The sequence below is a fragment of the Scyliorhinus torazame genome, chromosome 12 (genome assembly GCF_047496885.1).
Source record: "Scyliorhinus torazame isolate Kashiwa2021f chromosome 12, sScyTor2.1, whole genome shotgun sequence".
Taxonomy (NCBI): domain Eukaryota; kingdom Metazoa; phylum Chordata; class Chondrichthyes; order Carcharhiniformes; family Scyliorhinidae; genus Scyliorhinus; species Scyliorhinus torazame.
The window spans coordinates 169324615-169343386 of NC_092718.1; the positions used below are offsets into that span (position 1 = coordinate 169324615).

The 18772-nt window shown below is 48.3% G+C and overlaps 1 protein-coding gene and 1 long non-coding RNA gene across 21 annotated transcripts in view; one reads left to right on the forward strand and one right to left on the reverse strand.

The window, feature by feature from the left end:
• Positions 1-18772, reverse strand: part of LOC140386732 (uncharacterized) — a 387270-nt gene that overhangs the window by 105246 nt on the left and 263252 nt on the right. For 19 of the 20 annotated variants that reach the window (XM_072469351.1, XM_072469358.1, XM_072469363.1 and 16 more), the window contains 7 exons: positions 16752-16787; positions 14899-15006; positions 11906-11941; positions 10871-10978; positions 3003-3038; positions 2248-2355; positions 428-463 (listed from right to left, as the gene is read on the reverse strand). In XM_072469351.1, coding sequence (XP_072325452.1) covers positions 428-463; positions 2248-2355; positions 3003-3038; positions 10871-10978; positions 11906-11941; positions 14899-15006; positions 16752-16787 — 468 coding nt within the window. The remainder of the gene's footprint in view (positions 1-427; positions 464-2247; positions 2356-3002; positions 3039-10870; positions 10979-11905; positions 11942-14898; positions 15007-16751; positions 16788-18772) is intronic. The other variant, XM_072469357.1, reaches the window with a different exon arrangement.
• Positions 1-18772, forward strand: part of LOC140386734 (uncharacterized) — a 29895-nt gene that overhangs the window by 5830 nt on the left and 5293 nt on the right. The gene's annotated exons all lie outside the window — the stretch shown is intronic.

Here is an 18772-nt window from a genome sequence, read left to right on the forward strand (position 1 = left end):
TCAATTTAGCGTGGCTAATCCAGCTACTCTACACACCTTTGGGTTGTGGGGTTGAGACCCACGCAAACACGGAGAGAATGTGTAAACTCCACACAGGCAGCGACCCGGGTCCTGGTACCACGAGGCAGCAGTGCTAACCACTGTACCACCGTGCCACCCTGAGATCACAATAAGAAAAGTTCAAACCCCGTTAATGAAGGCTCCTGATGTTTTCTGCCTCATGTTAGTGGTTGTGCCAGATCATTTGGCTGATGTGATGCTCCAAGAATTAGCGGTGTAGGTCACTAATACGAAAATGCTTCTCACATATAGTCATTACATATAACAGGAAAATTCCCATCTCTTTAACGTGATGTTGGCTTTTTTGTTTCTCAAAGATAATAATTTGACAGTTAGGTAGACCAGTGAATATGTCAGTAGTATGTACCTCTATATTTAGCAGCTTTTGATGCAGCAACTCCACCTGTAATGATAGAGAATTGACAGATAATGATTCAGCTCGGACTTTGTATCCAGGTAAGACTGGTGAATTCTGAAGGTTACAGCAACATAGCATTCCTGAGGAATAGTTTTTGGATATTTTCCTCATTGACCGAAATTGTTTAAATTGAGCCGAGGTTAACTTTGAAATTCCATTAATTGCATGAATGCCCAACTAACTTATTTTATCTGTTTCTGGCAATTTGTTTAAAATTTTCAGAACTAGGTTAACGCTTTTTGAACTCTCAAAATATCCCAAGAAAACAATATATTCCAAGACATGTGGTGAGCATGGTGTATTTTTTATCCCAAACAGGATTTTCCTAAATATTGTAAGAGCTGCTTTTTTAATGCTTTGTGAGCAGCAATGGTCCCTCACACCTTTCTTGATATTCTTGCTTGACCAATAGAACTTGCCGAAGCGTTTCACTAAAAGTGGTGACACTGACACTATTTTGGGTACTCATCTGCCCTCAAGTCTGTCAGATGTCACATCATTGAGCATTGTAAGCAAGCCCCATTCACAAGAACTATCTGGTGAAAGTGGTAGGGATTGATGAACATGCTGTAATTGACTAAAGCTTGCACTAACTATAATATGCCCTGGTCTCCTTGATCTTAAATGCATGTGTGTTAAGTTCCACAGATATTCACTGTAGCATCGAATTCCACATTCAAATCACTATCTGGGTAAAATTGTTTATCGTGAATTCCCTATTGGATGAACACTAACATGTTCGCTGCTGTTGAGGGTAACATTGGCATCAAGGAGCCAATTTACACTGGAACCAGGAGCATCTGATACCAAGAAATGGTCTCTGGGAGCCTTGCTGATGGTCCACCCTCATCCCCATCATTCTTGGACTTGAAATGCTCAAGTTTGGCCAGTTCTACCTACACTTACCCTGATTTACCTCAAGCTGTTCCAAAGCTGGCCTAAAGCCTGCTTAGAGGTGCGGATCTAAGTAAATCAGGTGGAGTGTGAAAACACCCCAAAAGCCACAACAGCAACACTGACATAGCTCACCATCCCATTCAACCTGCCTCAACACAGATCACTCCCTGACAGAGCAGACCTACCCCCACGACACCTACTCCCAACAGAGCTCATCTCCCCCACTAATGTGGCTCAACCCTTCCTAACGCAGCTCACTTCTCTCTCAACACAGCTCATCTCACTCCTGCCCACCACCCTCCATCCTCAGCTGCCAGGGAACTCAATGAGTCAAAATCAGTGATATCCATAGAATCCCCACAGTACAGAAGGAGGCCATTTGGCCCAATGAGTCTGCACCGACCCTCTGAAAGAGCACCCTAGCAAGACCCATGCCCCCACCCTATCCCTGTAACCCCACCTAACCTTTTGAACACTAAGTGGCAAATTTAGCATGGCCAATCCACCTACCTGCACATCTTTGGACTGTGGGAGGAAACTGGAGCACACAGAGAAAACTCACCCAGACACGGAGAGAAAGTGCAAACTCCACACAGTCACCCAAGGTCGGAATCGAGTCCGGGTCTCTGGCGCTGTGAGACAGCAGTGCTAACCACTGTGCCACTGAGTCACCCTCGCAATATAATGCAATAGGCATTCTAAAGTGCCAGCCCAAAGAGAGCCTTTCAAACTGATGATCTAAAGAATGAGAGGAATCACTGATGATGGCCTGGGTGGACACTTCCATTTGCACAGCATTGGGATGAGACAGACTTATACATTTGTGAAAGAGTTTAATGTAGGAAAATATATTTCAAAAGACAGTAATTTACCCAATCCAAAGCCAGGCTGGACACCTATTCCTGTGCCAGGCTGGATTCCTAATCCAGTGCCCGGCTGCACACCTAGTCCAACTCCAGGCTGCACACCCAGGCCAAGACCTATATTGTGAGAACAACAATTTAATAATCAGAAATAATGAATCACTTCATAAAATTAGTGCAAATTTAAGAATTTATGGTCAATCGTGACTAATGATGAAGTGATGGGCAGTATTCTCCCCAAAAAATAACTGATTGTCATTTCGGGTGTGGAGACCAGCCATGATTCCCTCCGGCTTCGCACCGCACCGGTGACCGGGGAGGTGCCGGGGACACAGAGGGAAAGATTACCGGCAGCCGGGAGAATCCAGCTTCAAGCTGTCCCGGCATATTTAAACTATGATTTAAATATGGCCATCTGGTTCACACCCAGCGAGTGTGTGAACCAGAAAACGGCAGCTCAGCGGGCCGTGCGGAATGTGTACTGTTTGGTGCCGGTCGCCCGTTTCGGGGCTTTCCTGCTATTCTCCCAACATAGCAGGAACTGTGTCGGGCGCAAGGCGGCCAGAGATTCGCCCGCAATGTGAAACAAAGGAATCTTGGGACCTTTTTAATTTCAGCCATTAATTTCAACACTTAAGCTGAACAGTTATTCTCCTTAAGAATGTTTCTTCTATGAACGATGGAGGAAGTTCTCCATTGTTGGAGGCATCATCTTTTTGATGAGATGATAGGGCAGTGAATATGTCAGTAGTAAGTTGATTTACCTCCATATTTAGCAGCTTTAGATGCAGCAGCTCCACCTGAAATGATAGAGAATTGACAGACAATGATACAGCCATGACCGTCTGTATACAGGTATGAAGAGAAGCGTTCTGAAGATTACAGCAACATCGCATTCATGAGAAATAGGTTTTCTGAAATTATACTCATTCAACAAATTGCACAAATCAAGCCAATGTTGGCCTCTGCATTTAATGAAGTGAACACCCAACTGCAGAAAAATTGTGACAGAATTTCAGAAGAGGTTTTGACTGGCTTTGGCAAATTTGTTTAATGTTTTTGAACTCGATTAACACTTGTGAACATTCATAATATCCCAAGCGGGACTAAGCGTTTCATTAAAAGTGGACACAGTAAGAAGTCTTACAACACCAGGTTAAAGTCCAACAGGTTTGTTTCAAATCACTAGCTTTCGGAGCACTGCTCCTTCCTCATGGCTGACCTGATTAACCCTCACCTCCACTTACCCGCCTTATCTCCAGAACTCTCGATTCCCTTACTGAATAAACATCTATCTATCTCAGTCTTGAACATACTTGACGGCCCAGCCTCTGCAGCCCTCTGTGCTAAAGAATTCCACAGATTCACTACCCTCCTCATCTGTCTTAAATGGGAAGCCCTTTACTTTGAAATTATGTCCTGGACTCTTCCACCAGAGGAAATATCCTCTCAGCATCTATCCTGTCAAGCCGCTTGAGAATCCCATGGGCGTAATCGAATGGCTATGCTGCACCCGAAAAGCAGCGCGCTGTGGAGCAACGTAGCCGGTAGAAGCTGGGATACCCCGCTCCCGGGATCTACCAGGCTTGCAACGCCTCGCGAGATCAAATCTGCATATTAAAGCGAGACAGCTGGTCTAACTCTAATATGCAGTTTCATGAGGCACTCGAGACGTTGGAATCAATCCCATTCGCCACGGAGACCTCAGGCGAGCATCATTCAATACTGGTCTCCACAAATGGGAACGGCACTTGTGGGGGTCTACCAGGGGCTTGGAGGCCCCCAGTGCATGCCCGTTGGGCAGGGTGGCACCCTGGCACTCCTGGTGCCACTTGGGCACCCTGGCACTGTCAGCCTGGCACACCAGCAGTGCCAGCCTAGTATCCTGGCACTGCCACCTGGGTGCCAGCCTAGCAGTGCCAAGGTGCACAGGTGGCACTGCCAGCTGACAGGGGCACTGCCAGGTCCCAGGATGACACTTCCAAGTTGCCAAGCTGACATTTTCATGCAATCAGGTCTGCATGCCCCGTGTGGATGTTGGGGAGGATGCAGGGGTGCCTGTCTACCCCCTCATAGTGAGTTGGGGCTCAGGGGGAGCCGGGTGTCGGGTAGGTTGCCTCGGAGATCAGTACGCCATTTAAAAATGGCTCCTGATCGCTTGCTAGACTGAGGAGTTCCGGCGAGTGGAACTCCTCAGTGCAGCAAACAGGGCTCTGCTTGACCTCGGCCGCACGTACCCCGCAGAGTCCCCCTATCAAACCCAAGTGACGATTGGGAGCTTTGTGTTTCTCGGCACTGCGAGAGTCGGAAAACACACGGCTAAACACGCTCCCTATGGGACTTTGTTCCCATTGCGTTAAATCGTGCACTATATGTCTCAATAAGGTTGTTTCTCATTCTTCTAAACTGCAATGAGTATCTGCCCAACCCACTTATCCCTCCATACCTGGGATCAACCTAATGAACCTCTCTGGACTGCATCCAATGCCAGCATATATTTCCTTAGATAAGGGGACCAAAGCTGTTTAGTATTCTAGGTGTGGTCTAATTAGTCCCTTGTATAGTTTCAGCCGGACTTCCCAAATGTACACTCCAGTCCCTTTGAAATAAAGGGCAACATTCCATTTGCCTTCCCAGTTACCTGCTGAACTGCACGAGGACCCTCAAATCCCTCTGTGCTGCAGTTTTCTGTAAACTTTCTCCATTTAAATAATATTCAGCTCCTTTATTCTTCCTAGTAAAGTGCATAACTTCGTAATTTTCCACATTATATTCAATATGCCAAGTTTTGCCCACTCACCTAATCTGTCTGTATGCCTCTGTAGACTTTGTGTCAAGCTCACCATTTGCCTTCCCACCTATTTTTGTGTTATCCGGAAACTTGACAAGAGTACACTTACTTTCCGAATCCAAGTCATTAACATATATTGTAAACAATTGCGGCGCCATCACAGATCCCTGTGGCACTCCATTAGTGACAGGTACAATCCTGAAAATGCCCCTCTTGTCCCAGCTCTCTGTCTTCTATCCTCTATCCGTGCTAAGATACTACCTCAGAAACCATTGGATCTTCGCTTATTAAGTAGCTGTTGGTGTGGTACCTAATCTAACGCTTTTTGGGACTCCCAAGTATATTCCATCTACTGGTTCCCTCTCATCTATCCTAATCATTACTATGTTATTCTCGACTTCTGAATAACGACTGTAGACTTACAGTTAACACAAACACTTTATTCAAAGGGTTCCTTCTGCTTCCAGAGCTCAACTAGATGTAAAACAGTCAAGAGGTATCACCACTGAAACTAAGGTAAACTGCCTATGCTAAGCTATCCCTGTGCGTTGCTGCTCACTAGCTCTGTGCTTCTAAAAGAGGCGGATCCTGCCTTGGGCTCGACCCTTTATACGCGTCTCTGATGCTCCCTCTAGTGATGCTGTGGCTGTCACATCTGTGCTGCAGTCCCTGGTGTATGTACGGATGTATGTGCAGATGTACAGATCACTACATTCCCTCCCCCTTTTGACTTGATATGTTTTCTAGACTGGCCTCAAGAAAACTGTACATAACAAGTGGTGAGAATATGCAAAGCTGCACACTGCGAAAATGATAAAGTAATACAGAAACAACTAACAGTGTTATGAGTCCATCGTGAGAAATGTTCAGATTTGTCTTGTGCGAGTGTTGAAGTGTCGTTACAAATCTATCCGGTCGGGTGCCTTACGGCTTCTGCTGGAGTGTCTTAACGGTGGTGGTGGGGATGACGGTTTGATGCCATCACGAGTACTGTCAGGCGTTGTGTGGCGAGGAACGTCCTGTGGACTAATGGACTTGGTCAAGTCCAGTGTGGGAAACACTGGCGTTCTAGGCCGAAGCATTAACTGATCCCGGCGGTTATGGCGAAAGAGTACTCCCGCCGACGACTTGACAATGTAGGACCGTGGTGCCTCCTGCCTGATCACCGTGGCTGGCTCAGACCATCCGCCTTCTGGGTCCCTGATCCTGACAATGTCGCCCATGTTCAGTGGCTTGAGTGGGATCACATGTTGATCGTAGTATTGTTTTTGTTTGGACCGTAGTACCCGCATTTTGTCGAGTACCAGAGCGTTATCACTGGGAGGGTTGTCCGGTTGTCCTTGCCGAAGAGCATCTGGGCTGGCGACCGTCCTGAGTACAATGGGGTTGCTCGGTAGGACAACAGCGCTAGGTTGATGTCAGAGCGTGAATCTGTTGCCTTGTTAATAAGTTGTTTAACAATGTGGACACCCTTTTCCACTTTCCCATTTGACTGTGGGTAGCGCGGACTGGATGTTACATGCCGAAAGCTGTAGCGGTCTGAGAACTCTTTCCATTCCCAGCTCGCGAAGCAGGGACCATTATCTGGCATGACCTCACGCGGGATTCCATGTCGCGTGAATGTCTCCTGGCATGCCTTGATGACAGATGATGACGTGAGATCATGGAGTTTCATTACCTCCGGGTAGTTTGAGTAATAGTCCATGATCAAGACGTAATCACGCCCTGTGGCATGAAATAGGTCAATGCCCACTTTTCTCCACGGCGCCATTGTGAGTTTGTGTTGCTGCAGTGGTTCTTTACACTGTGCGGGTTTATGTCTTTGACAGGTGTCACATGTCATGACCATGTCCGTTATGTCTTGATTCATGCCGGGCCAGTACACAGCCTGTCGTGCTCGCCTTTTGCATTTCTCAATTCCTAGGTGGCCTTCATGAATCTTACCTTGATTTCTCGAGGAATTAAGGGCTATGGAGAGAGAGCGGGTAAATGGAGTTGAAATCAGCCATGATTGAATGGTGGAGTGGACTCGATGGGCCGAATGGCCTTACTTCCACTCCTATGTCTTATGGTCTTACGTAGCATCTCGGCGCGGAGTGTCGCCGGAATCACAATCTGCGCATTGCGTAGCAGCAGGCCGTCAACTTCAATCAGTTCTGACTTGACATTCTGAAATTGTCGACATTTTGTCCCCTCGTCCTACCATGCTGGAGTAGGTGCAGCACCCTCCGTAAGGTTGCGTCTTTCTGCACCTCCTGGCGGATTAGGCAAAGCTTCTCATCCGAAGCAGGCAAATTCTCCATGCATAACTGTGTTTGGGCCTCAATTTCTCCAATAGGGGCTAATGGTGCGTTGTCAGTGCCAATTGATAGGGACAGTGCATCGGCAATGGCAAGATCTCTTCCCGGAGTGTATACTAGGGTGAAATCATACCTTCGCAGCTTCATCATGATGCGCTGCAGACGAGGTGTCATGTCATTTAGATCCTTGTCTGTGATGTGAACCAACGGTCTGTGGTCGGTTTCCACTATGAATGTGGGCAGGCCGTACACATAGTCATGGAACTTCGGAAACCCAGCGAGGAGTCCGAGACATTCTTTTTCGATTTGTGCATATCTGCACTCAGATGCGGTCATGGCCCTGGACGCATATGCTACCGGGACCCAGTCAGACTGGTCGGCCTGTTGGAGGAGAACAGCACCAATCCCGTCCTGGCTGGCGTCAGTGGAGATCTTTGTGGGTCTGGTTGCGTCAAAGAAAGCGAGGGTCGGTGCCCTCGTTAGTTGCTGTTTGAGATCCACCCATTCATTTTGGTGACGTTGTGTCCACTCAAACGCAATGGTCTTTCGTAGGAGATTGCGTAAAGCTGCCGTCCTTGCGGACAGGTTTGGGATGAACCTGCTGAGGAAGTTGACGAACCGCCTGCTTGTCGTGTGGCGTCTTCATGGTCCATATTGCAGCGATTTTCACCTCATCAGGGCTGACACCCTGAGATGATATGGTGTCACCCAAAAAGGTTACGGACTCCTTCGCAAATGTGCATTTTGCCTGGTTCAGTTTCAAACCGTATTTATGAATCCTCTGAAACACCTTCTTCAGACGACAGAGGTCTCTTCAGTGGTGGACCATACGATGATGTCATCCACATAGACTCTGACACCCTCGATGCCTTCGGTCATTTTCTCCATTATCCTGTGGAAGATCTCTGACACAGAGATAATACCAAAGGGCATGCGATTGAAGCAGAAACGTCCAAATGGCCTGTTGACCGTGCACAGTAATCTGCTCGAATCATCAAGCTGTATCTGCCAAAACCCTTGCGAGGTATCGAGTTTGGTGAAGATACGAGCATTCGCCATCTCAGATGTGATCTCTTCACGCTTGGGGATGGGGTAGTGTTCCCGGCGAATGTTCTGGTTCAGGTCCTTCGGGTCTATGCATTTGCGAAGATCTCCAGAAGGTTTCTTAACACAGACAATGGAGCTAACCCAGTCAATTGGCTGTGTGACTCGCGATATTACGCTTGTGACTGTAGTCTGTTGAGTTCCGCTTTTAACTTCTCCCGCGGTGGAGTTGGAACCCTCCTGAGCGGCTGAATGACGGGTTTGGCGTCTGTTTTCAGCATGATTTTGTATTGGCAGGGTAGGGTGCCCATGCCTCTGAATACGTCGGGGTATTCTTGTAGCATGCTGTGGATTCTAGCTTCCAGGCTTGATGGATCCTGGGTGTGCCTGTAAATGTGTTGCACCAGCCACAAGTCTTTGCAGGCCTGAGTGCCTAACAGTGATGATTAATTGTCGTCTACAATCTCGAATTGTAGCTGCTTGCGTATTATCTTGTTGTCCACCCGGAGATGGCACGATCCCTTTGAGGCGATCTGATTGCCGTTGTAGTCCTTCAGCCGACAGGCAGCGGGTATTATTTCATGGTCTCCTGGAATCGAATGGAGATCCTTACTAGTGAGGAGGTTAACTGAGGCCCCAGTGTCAAGCTTGAAGACTAATGGAAAGTCATTGACTTGCACAGTCGCAGTCCACTCACTGCTGGAATCAGTGCTGTTGACTGGGTGCACCGTGGTGATTGTTGCGTCATGTTCCTCAATTGTCTCGATCATGTCCACGACAAACGAGTTGTCGCAAGCGAGGTTGTCCTCATCCGAGGAATACTCATCATTGTTTTCTTTGTGCTCCGTTGAGTCTATGCTTTTTACGTTGAAGTTCATGTGTTTCTGTCTTGTTGTCTTCATTTGCAGTGCAGCTCTGCACTGTGAGGCAAAGTGGTTGTATTTGCCACACTTTAAACATTGTTTTCCAGAATCTGGACATTGCCCTTTTAAGTGGGCATGTCCGCAGCGGGGACACATGATGATGCTGTCCCTCCATGCTCACGCATGCGCAGTAGGCCTTTCTTCCATGTCAAATCTTCGGGAGAACTGCGCATGCGTGTGGCCTGCATCCAGGTTCGCGCGCGCGGGATTGCCGCTAGAGGAGCGCCTTCTGGACGCCTGGGCCACCATTTTGATGGGCTCGACCTCGTGGTGAAGGCCTTGGTCCAGGTAAGTAAACTCTTCATATTCTTCTTTACTTTTTTCATCAGTAGAGCATCTTTGCATGGCTGTTTCTAGGGTTACGTCTTTTTGTTTTAATAAGAATTTTCTAAGCCCCTCATCAGATATACCATTGACTATCTGGTCTCTGATGAGGGAGTCACGGAGGTTTTCAAAGTTGCAGGATTGAGCGAGTAATTTTAAATCAGTTACAAAACTGCTGAAAGATTCTCCCGGTTTTTGTAAACGCCGGGTGAACTAGAATCTTTCAAATATCTCATTGACTTCAGATTGACAGTGGGTTTCAAATTTTTTGATGATTATTTCCAGCTTTCCCTTGTCCTCCCCTTCCAGGTAGGTAAAGGAATTATATATTTCTAATGCCTGTGGACCTGCCACGGATAAGAGCAAGGCTATCTTCCTGGCATCAGACGCTGAGGTTAGATCCTTAGCTTCTAGATGTATTTTGAACTGTTGTATAAAAGGTTTCCAGTTGGAATGCACATTACCAGTGGTCGTGAGCAGGCATGGAGGTTGGATTGGGTCCATCGTGCCGATTGGTATCTGAAGGATCCGAATGCTGCGAGGCCTTCCTTGGTCGAATGTCTGGTTTAGGTTCTCTTCTCTTGCTGGTGTCTCGCTGGCTTGCTGAAACCACTCCTGGTATTATATGTTATTCTCTAATTCTGAATAACGACTGTAGACTTACAGTTAACACAAATACATTATTCAAAGGGTTTGTTCTGCTTCCAGAGCTCAACTAGATGTAAAACAGTCAAGAGGTATCACAAGTGAAACTAAGGTATACTGCCTATGCTAAGCTATCCCTGTGCGCTGCTGCTCACGAGCTCCATGCTTCAAAAGAGGCGGATCCTGCCTTGGGCTCGACCCTTTATACCCGTCTCTGATGCTCCCTCTAGTGATGCTGTGGCTGTCACATCTGTGCTGCAGTCCCTGGTGCATGTGCAGATGTATGTACAGATGTACAGATCACGACAATTACCACCTCAAAGAATTTGAATAAATTTCCATTTCATGAAATCATGCTGACTCTGCTTGATTATATTATGAATTTGTAAAGGCTCTGCGATTACATCCTTTATAATGGACTCCAAGGTTTTTGCAATGACAGACGTTAGGTTAACTGGACTGTAGTTACTTGTTTTATGTCTCCCTCCTTTTTTGAATAAAGGTGTTACATTGGCAGTTTTCCAATTCTCTGAAATTTATCCAGAAAAGGGATGAGACAGGCTTATACATTTGTGAAAGAGTTTCCCGGAGAAAATGTGAATTACCCAACCCGAAGCCAGGCCAGCCGCCTATTCCGGTGCCAGGCTGGACACCTATTCCAGTGCCCGGTCGCAGACCCCCTCCAACGCCAGGCTGCACACCCACGCCAAGACCTACATAGTGATAACAAGAATTTAACAATGGAGAATTCCTTCATAAAATTAGTGTACATTTAGGAATTTATTACAACGATGTGGCCAATGGAGAAGTAATTTGAACCCAGGAATTATGCTGCCTTTTTAATTCCTGACATTCATTTCAACTCTTAAGTTGAACTGTTATTCTCTTTAAGAATTTTTCATCTATGAAAGATGGCGGAAGTGCTCCATTGTTGGAGGCACATAAAAGGTGGTTAGCACTGTTGCTTCACAGCTCCAGGGTCCCAGGTTCGATTCCCAGCTTGGGTCACTGTTGGTGCGAAGTCTGTACGTTCTCCCCATGTCTGCGTGGGTGCTCCGGTTTCCGCCGACAGTCCAAAGTTTTGCAGGTTAGGTGGATTGGCCATGCTAAATTGCCTTTGATGTCCAAATAGGTGGGGTGGGGTTATTGGGTTACGGGATAGGTTGGAATGTGTGGGTTTGGGTAGGGTGCTCTTTCCAAGGGCCGTGCAGACTCGAAGGGCCGAATGGTCCCGGTTTGCAGTGTAAATTCTATGATTCTATGAAAAATGAAGCATCTGCTGTCCTTGCCAACATTAACATCACTAAAATGTTTTGACTGCATATTTGTCAACCGGACATTACTCAACACTAATTTTGGAAAAAATTGTGACCCTGTAATAAATGTTGAAACGTCATCAATGAATGCTCTTGATGTTTACTGCCTCATGTTACTGGTTTTGCCTGATCATTTGGCTGACCTGATGTTCCAAGAATTAGCAAAGTATAGATTACTAATGTGGAAGTGCTCCTCCTGCCGTCCTTACATATTGCAGGAGAATTCCTTTCTTTTTAAATTAAATTTGGCTTTTGTCGATCCACAAAGATAATAATTTAACAGTTATGTAGAGCAGTGAATGTGTCAGTAGAAAGTAGATTTACCTGCATATTTAGCAGCTTTAGAGGCGGCAGCTCCACCTGAAATGATAGAGAATTGACAGATAATGAAACAGCCATGATCGCCTGTGCACAGGTATGAAGAGAAGCGTTCTGAAGATTACAGCAACATCGCATTCATGAGAAATAGGTTTTCTGAAATTATACCCATTCAACAAATTGCTCAAATGAAGCCAATGATGACCTCTGCATTCAATGTAGTGAACACCCAACTACAGAAAAATTGTGACAGAATTTCTGACCGGCTTTGGCAAGTTTGTTTAATGTTTACTGAACTCGATTAACTTGAAAATGAAATGAAATGAAAATCGCTTATTGTCACAAGTAGGCTTCAATGAAGTTACTGTGAAAAGCCCCTAGTCGCCACATTCCGGCGCCTGTTCGGGGAGGCTGGTACGGGAATTGAATCATGCTGCTGGCCTGCCTTGGTCTGGTTTAAAAGCCAGCGATTTAGCCCAGTGAGCTAAACCAGCCCCTGGCACTGCTGGTGCCACTTGGGCATGCTGGCACTGCCAGTCTGGCACACCAGCAATGCCAGTCTGGCATCCTGGCAACACTTGTGAACACTCATAATATCCCAAGTGGGACTAAACGTTTCATTAAAATTGGAGACATGGCTGTTACTTTGGGTGCTCATCTGCCGTAAAGTCTGTTGGATACTTCGACTTGCACAGAATTGGCCACAAGACCATAGACATTGGAGCAGAAATAGGCCATTCGGCCCATTGAGTTTGCTCTGCCATTCAATCAGATCATGGCTGATCTGATATAATCCTCAACTCCACTTACCCACCTTAACCCCATAACTCTTGATTCCCTTACTGATTAATCATTTGTCTATCTGTCTCAGCCTTGAACATACTCGACGACCCAGCCTCTGTAGCCCTCTGTGCTAAAGAATTCCACAGGTTCACTACCCCCTGAGAGAAGAAATTCCTCCTCATCTCTGTCTTAAAAGGGAAGCCCTTTACTTTGAAATTATGTCCACTAGTCCTAGACTCTCCCACCAGAGGAAATATCCTCTCAGCATCTACCCTGTCAAGCCCCTTGAGAATCCCATGGGCACAATCGAATGGCTACGCTGCACACGGAAAGCAGCATGCTGTGGAGTAACGTAGCCGGTAGAAGCTGGGAGAACCCGCTCCCGGGATCTACCAGGCTTGCAACGCTTCAAAAGATCAAAGCTGCCTATTAGACTGAGACAGCTGGTCTAATTCTAATATGCAGTTTCCTGAGGCACCTGAGGCGTTGGAGTCAATCCCATTCGCCTCTGAAACTTCAGCCGAGTGCCATTCAGTACTGGTCTCCATAAATGGGGACCAGACGGAACGGCATTTGTGGGGGTCTTTCAGGGCCTTGGACGCCCCCAGGTTCAGGGTGGCACCCTGGCACTGCTGGTGCCACTTGGGCATGCTGGCACTGCCAGTCTGGCACACCAGCAATGCCAGTCTGGCAGTGCCACCTGGGTGCCAGCTTAGCAGTGCCAGGGTGCACTGGTGGCATTGCCATCTGACAGGGGCACTGCCAGGGTACCAGGCTGACACAGTATAGTGAACCTCTTTAGACTGCCTCCAATGCCAGCATGTATTTCCTTAGATAAGGGGACCAAAGTTGTTCACAGTATTCCAGATGTGGTCTAACTAGTCCCTTGTATAGTTTCAGCAGGACTTCCCAATTTTTACACTCCAATCTCTCTGAAATAAAGGGCAACATTCCATTTGCCTTCACAATTACCTCCTGCTGAACTACATGCTAGCTTTTTGTGATTTATGCGCGAGTACCCCCAAATCCCTCTGTGCTGCAATTTTCTGCAATCTTTCTTCATTTAAATAATATTCAGCTCCTTTATTCTTCCCACTAAAGTGTAAACTTCATGGGCGCGATTCTCCACTCCCACGCCGGTTGGGAGAATCGCCTGGGCCGCCAAAATTTCCGGGGCTGCCGGTCCGACGCCCTCCCGCGATTTTCCCGAGCGGCGGGAACGGGCCAGTCGAGTTTCGCGGCCCGTAGGCCGGAGAATCGCCGGAGATACCCAAAGTGGCGATTGTCCGGCACCCCCACGATTCTGAGGCCCGGATGGGCCGAGCGGCCAGGCCAAAACGGCGGGTTCCCCCCAACGTCGTCCACACCTGGTCACTGCAGTCGTGGGCGGTGCATGAACGCTGGGGGGGGGTGGCCTGTGGGGGGGCGAGGGGGGATCCTGCACCGGGCTTCACCTTGAATGGGCATGGCCCGCGATCGGTGCCCACCGATTGTCGGACCGTCCTTCCTTCCGCGGCCCCGCAAGATCCGTCCCCCATCTTCGTGCGGGGTGGATTTCGACAGGACGGCAACCACGCATGCGCGGGTTGGCGCCGGCCAACACGCGCATGCGCGGATGACGTCCATTATGCGACGCCGGCCGCGTCATGTATTCGGCGCCGCTTTTACGCGGGCGACAAGGCCTGGCGCGGGTAGATGATGCGGCCCCGATACTGGCCCATTGTCGGGACCGGGGCCGTTCTGCGCCGTCGTGAACCTCGACGCCGTTCACAACGGTGCGGCCAATTCGGTGTGGGGGTGGAGAATCCCGCCCTATGGGTCTTAGCTTATTAAGTAGCTGTTGGTGTGGTACCTAATCTAATGCTTTTTGGAACGCCAAGTATATTTCATCTACTGGTTCCCTCTCATCTATCCTGCTCATTACCACCTCAAAGAATTGGAATAAATTTCCCTTTCATGAAACCATGCTGACTCTGCTTGATTATATTATGCATTTGCAAAAGCTCTGCGATTACATCCTTTAAAATGGACTCCAAGGTTTTCCCAATCACAGACGTTAGTCTAACTGGACTGTAGTTACTTGTTTTTTGTCTCCCTCCTTTTTTGAATAAAGGTGGTACATTGGCAGTTTTCCAATTCTCTGAAACCTATCCAGAAAAGGGATGAGACAGGCTTATACATTTGTGAAAGAGTTTAACGGAGAAAATGTGAATTACCCAACCCGAAGCCAGGCCAGCCGCCTATTCCGGTGCCAGGCTGGACACCTATTCCAGTGCCCGGTCGCAGACCTCCTCCAACGCCAGGCTGCACACCCACGCCAAGACCTACATAGTGATAACAAGAATTTAACAATGGAGAATAACTTCATAAAATTAGTGTACATTTAGGAATTTATTACAACGATGTGGCCAATGATGAAGTAATATAAACCCAGAAATTATGCTGCCTTTTTAATTCCTGACATTCTTTTTAACTCTTAAGCTGAATTGTTATTCTTCTTAAGAATTTTTTTTCTACGAAAGATGGAGGAAGTGCTCCATTGTTGGAGGCACATCTTTTTGATGAGATGATCGAGGCCATATGCCTGTTTATATGCACATAAAAGGTCAGACGATAAAAGGTCGATAGCACAGTGGTTAGCACTGTTGTTTCACAGCTCCAGGGTCCCAGGTTCGATTCCCAGCTTGGGTCACTGTCTGTGCGGAGTCTGCACGTTCTCCCCGTGTCTACGCGGGTTTCCTCCGGGTGCCCCTGTTTTCTCCGACAGTGCAAGGTTTTGCAGGTTAGGTGGATTGGCCATGCTAAATTGCCTTTAATGTCCACAAAGGTGGGGTAGGGTTACTGGGTAATGGGGATAGGGTGGAATGTATGGATTTGGGTAGCGTGCTCTTTCCAATGGCTGGTGCAGACTCGATGGGCCGAATGGCCTGCTTCCGCACTGTAAATTCTATGATTCTATGAAAAATGAAGCATCTGCTGTCCTTGCCAACATTAACATCACTGAAATGTTTTGACTGCATATTTATCAACTGGACATTACTCAACACTAATTTTGGAAAAAATTGAGACCCTATAATAAATGTTGAAACACTATCAATGAATGCTCTTTATGTTTACTGCCTCATGTTACTGGTTCTGCCTGATCATTTGGCTGACATGATGTTCCAAGAATTAGCAAAGTATAGATTACTAATGTGGAAGTGCTCCTCCTGCCTTCCTTACATATAGCAGGAGAATTCCTTTAACTAAACTTGGCTTTTGTCGATCCACAAAGATCATGGGCGTCATTCTCCGACCCCCCGCCGGGTCGGAGAATGGCCGTTGGCCGCCGTGAATCCCGCCCCCGCCCCCGCCGAAGTCTCCGCTCCCGGAGATTGGGCGGGGGCGGGAATCCAGCCGCGCCGGTTGGCGGGACCCCCCGCTGGATTCTCCGGCCCGGATGGGCCGAAGTCCCGCCCAGGAATTGCCTGTCCCGCCGACGTAAATCAAACCTGGTATTTACCGGCGGGACCAGGCAGCGTGGGCGGGCTCCGGGGTCCTGGGGGGGGGGCGCGGGGCGATCTGACCCCGGGGGGTGCCCCCACGGTGGCCTGGCCCGCGATCGGGGCCCACCGATCTGCGGGCGGGCCTGTGCCGTGGGGGCACTCTTTCCCTTCCGCCTCCGCTACGGCCTCCACCATGGCGGAGGCGGAAGAGACTCTCCCCACTGCGCATGCGCGGGAAACTTTCAGCGGCCGCTGACGCTCCCGCGCATGCGCGGGGAAACTGACAGCAGCCGCTGACGCTCCCGCGCATGCGCCGCATTTCCGCACCAGCTGGCGGGGCAACAAACGCCATTTCCGCCAGCTGGCGGGGCGGAAATCCCTCCGGCGTCGGCCTAGCCCCTCAATGTTGGGGCTAGGCCGCCAAAGATGCGGAGACTTCCACACCTTTTTGCCGGCGCGATGCCCGTCTGATTTGCGCCGGCTTTGGCGCCAGTCGGCGGGCATCCCGCCGTTGGGGGAGAATTTCGCCCAATAATTTAACAGTTATGTAGAGCAGTGAATATGTCAGTGGAAAGTAGATTTACCTGCATATTTAGCAGCTTTAGATGCAGCAGCTCCACCTGAAATGATAGAGAATTGACAGACAATGATAATGCCATGACAAGAAGCATTCTGAAGATTACACAGCATCGCATTCATGAGAAATAGAGGCTGGAATTCTCCGAAAATGGGGCTATGTCCCCACGTCCACAGGAAAACGGGTGCGAATCACTCCAGACTTTTTTCAATAAGTCCGGAGTGATTCTTCGGTGTTAAGAGGGATAGCAGGGCCCCGGCGTGTGCCGTGCAACTCCTGCTGCTGATACGGGACCCTGCACCTCCGGCTTTGGGTCTGCGCATGCGCGCAGCAGCCGGCAGCGGCCGTTATCGCGCTGGCCTCCACGTACCATGGCGGAGCCACACAGCAGTCCAACGCGGAAGAAGAGCGGCGCCTGCCCCCCGGACCACGCCCGCCGATCGGTAGCCTCCGATCACGGGCCTGTCCGTCGTGGAGGCCCCCCCCCGGAGTCTGATCCCCCCCACCCCCCTACCAGGACGGCCAGCGTGGCCGCGAGTCCGAGCTCTCGCCGGGTGGAACCAGGTTGGAACCACACAGGTGGAAACTCGGCCGGTATATCGTGGAGAATCGCCGCGGGGGCCTCTTTCAATGGTCCCCGAACGGCGCCACGTTGACCATGCGCGCACGCGGCTAGCGGCGATTCTCCAGTCCATGGAAAATTGTGTCCCGGCGGCGCGGGTTTGAGACCCCATTCTCCGCTCGCGCCTAACGCGACTTTGGCACGGAGGCTCGGAGAATCCTGGCCAGGTTTTCTGAAATTATACTCATTCAACAAATTGCTCAAATTAAGCCAATGTTGGCCTCTGCATTCAATGAAGTGTCATGTGAGAGTACCTTTAAGAAATGGGTGTTTATAAATGGATGTGTATATAAATATCTGTAGTGAGAGTACCTTTAAGAAATGGATGTTTACTACTGCAGTGATGTCAGAGAGTGGGTGGAGCTGGGCTGTCTGTCAGCTTTTACTTTTATTTTTGAGCAGGCTGCAGGGTGTATTTTAGTTTTGTTTTCAGTGTTGGAACTGAAGCCAGGCAGAGCAGGTGTACTGTTGTTCTCTCTGCCATGAAAAGACTATCTCTTGATCATTTGGTGAAATCAGAATTATAAATGTTTTCAGTGGTGACTTTAACCTGATGTGCTTCTGTTAAAGAAGTTGTTTTTAAGTCGTATGGATGTTAAAAAGGAAAGTTCAAAGGTTTACTTAGTGTTGTATTCTTTGGGGGGATGTATTTGAATTGATGGTTGCTGAGATGTTCACTGAATGTTTTAAAAAGGTCAACTTGAGTTCATAGAATAAACATTGTTTTGCTTTAAAAAATACTTCTCCATTTCTGCTGTACCACACCTGTAGAGTGGGCCGTGTGCTCCCCATACCGCAATCTATTAAAGGTTGTGGGTCAGGTGAACTCCATGATCCACTTTGAGGTTCTCTAACCCTGGTCCATAACAATATCCCAAATGGGATGAAGCGTTTCATTAAAATTGGAGACATGGCTGTTACTTTGGGTGCTCACCTGTCATAAAGTCTGTTGGATACTTCGACTTGCACAGAATTGGCCACAAGACCATAGACATTGGAGAAGAAATAGGCCATTCGGCCCATTGAGTTTGCTCTGCCATTCAATGAGATCATGGCTGATCTGATATAATCCTCAACTCCACTTACCCACCTTAACCCCATAACTCTTGATTCCCTCACTGATTAAACATTTGTCTATGTTCGCAGCCTTGAACATACTTGGCGGCCCAGCCTCTGTAGCCCTCTGTGCTAAAGAATTCCACAGATTCACTATCCCCTGAGAGAAGAAATTCCTCCTCATCTCTGTCATAAATGGGAAGCCCCTTACTTTGAAATTATGTCCACTAGTCCTAGACTCTCCCACCAGAGGAAATATCCTCTCAGCATCTACCCTGTCAATCCCCTTGAGAATCCCATGGGCGTAATCGAATGGCAACGCTGCACCCGAAAAGCAGCACGCTGTGGAG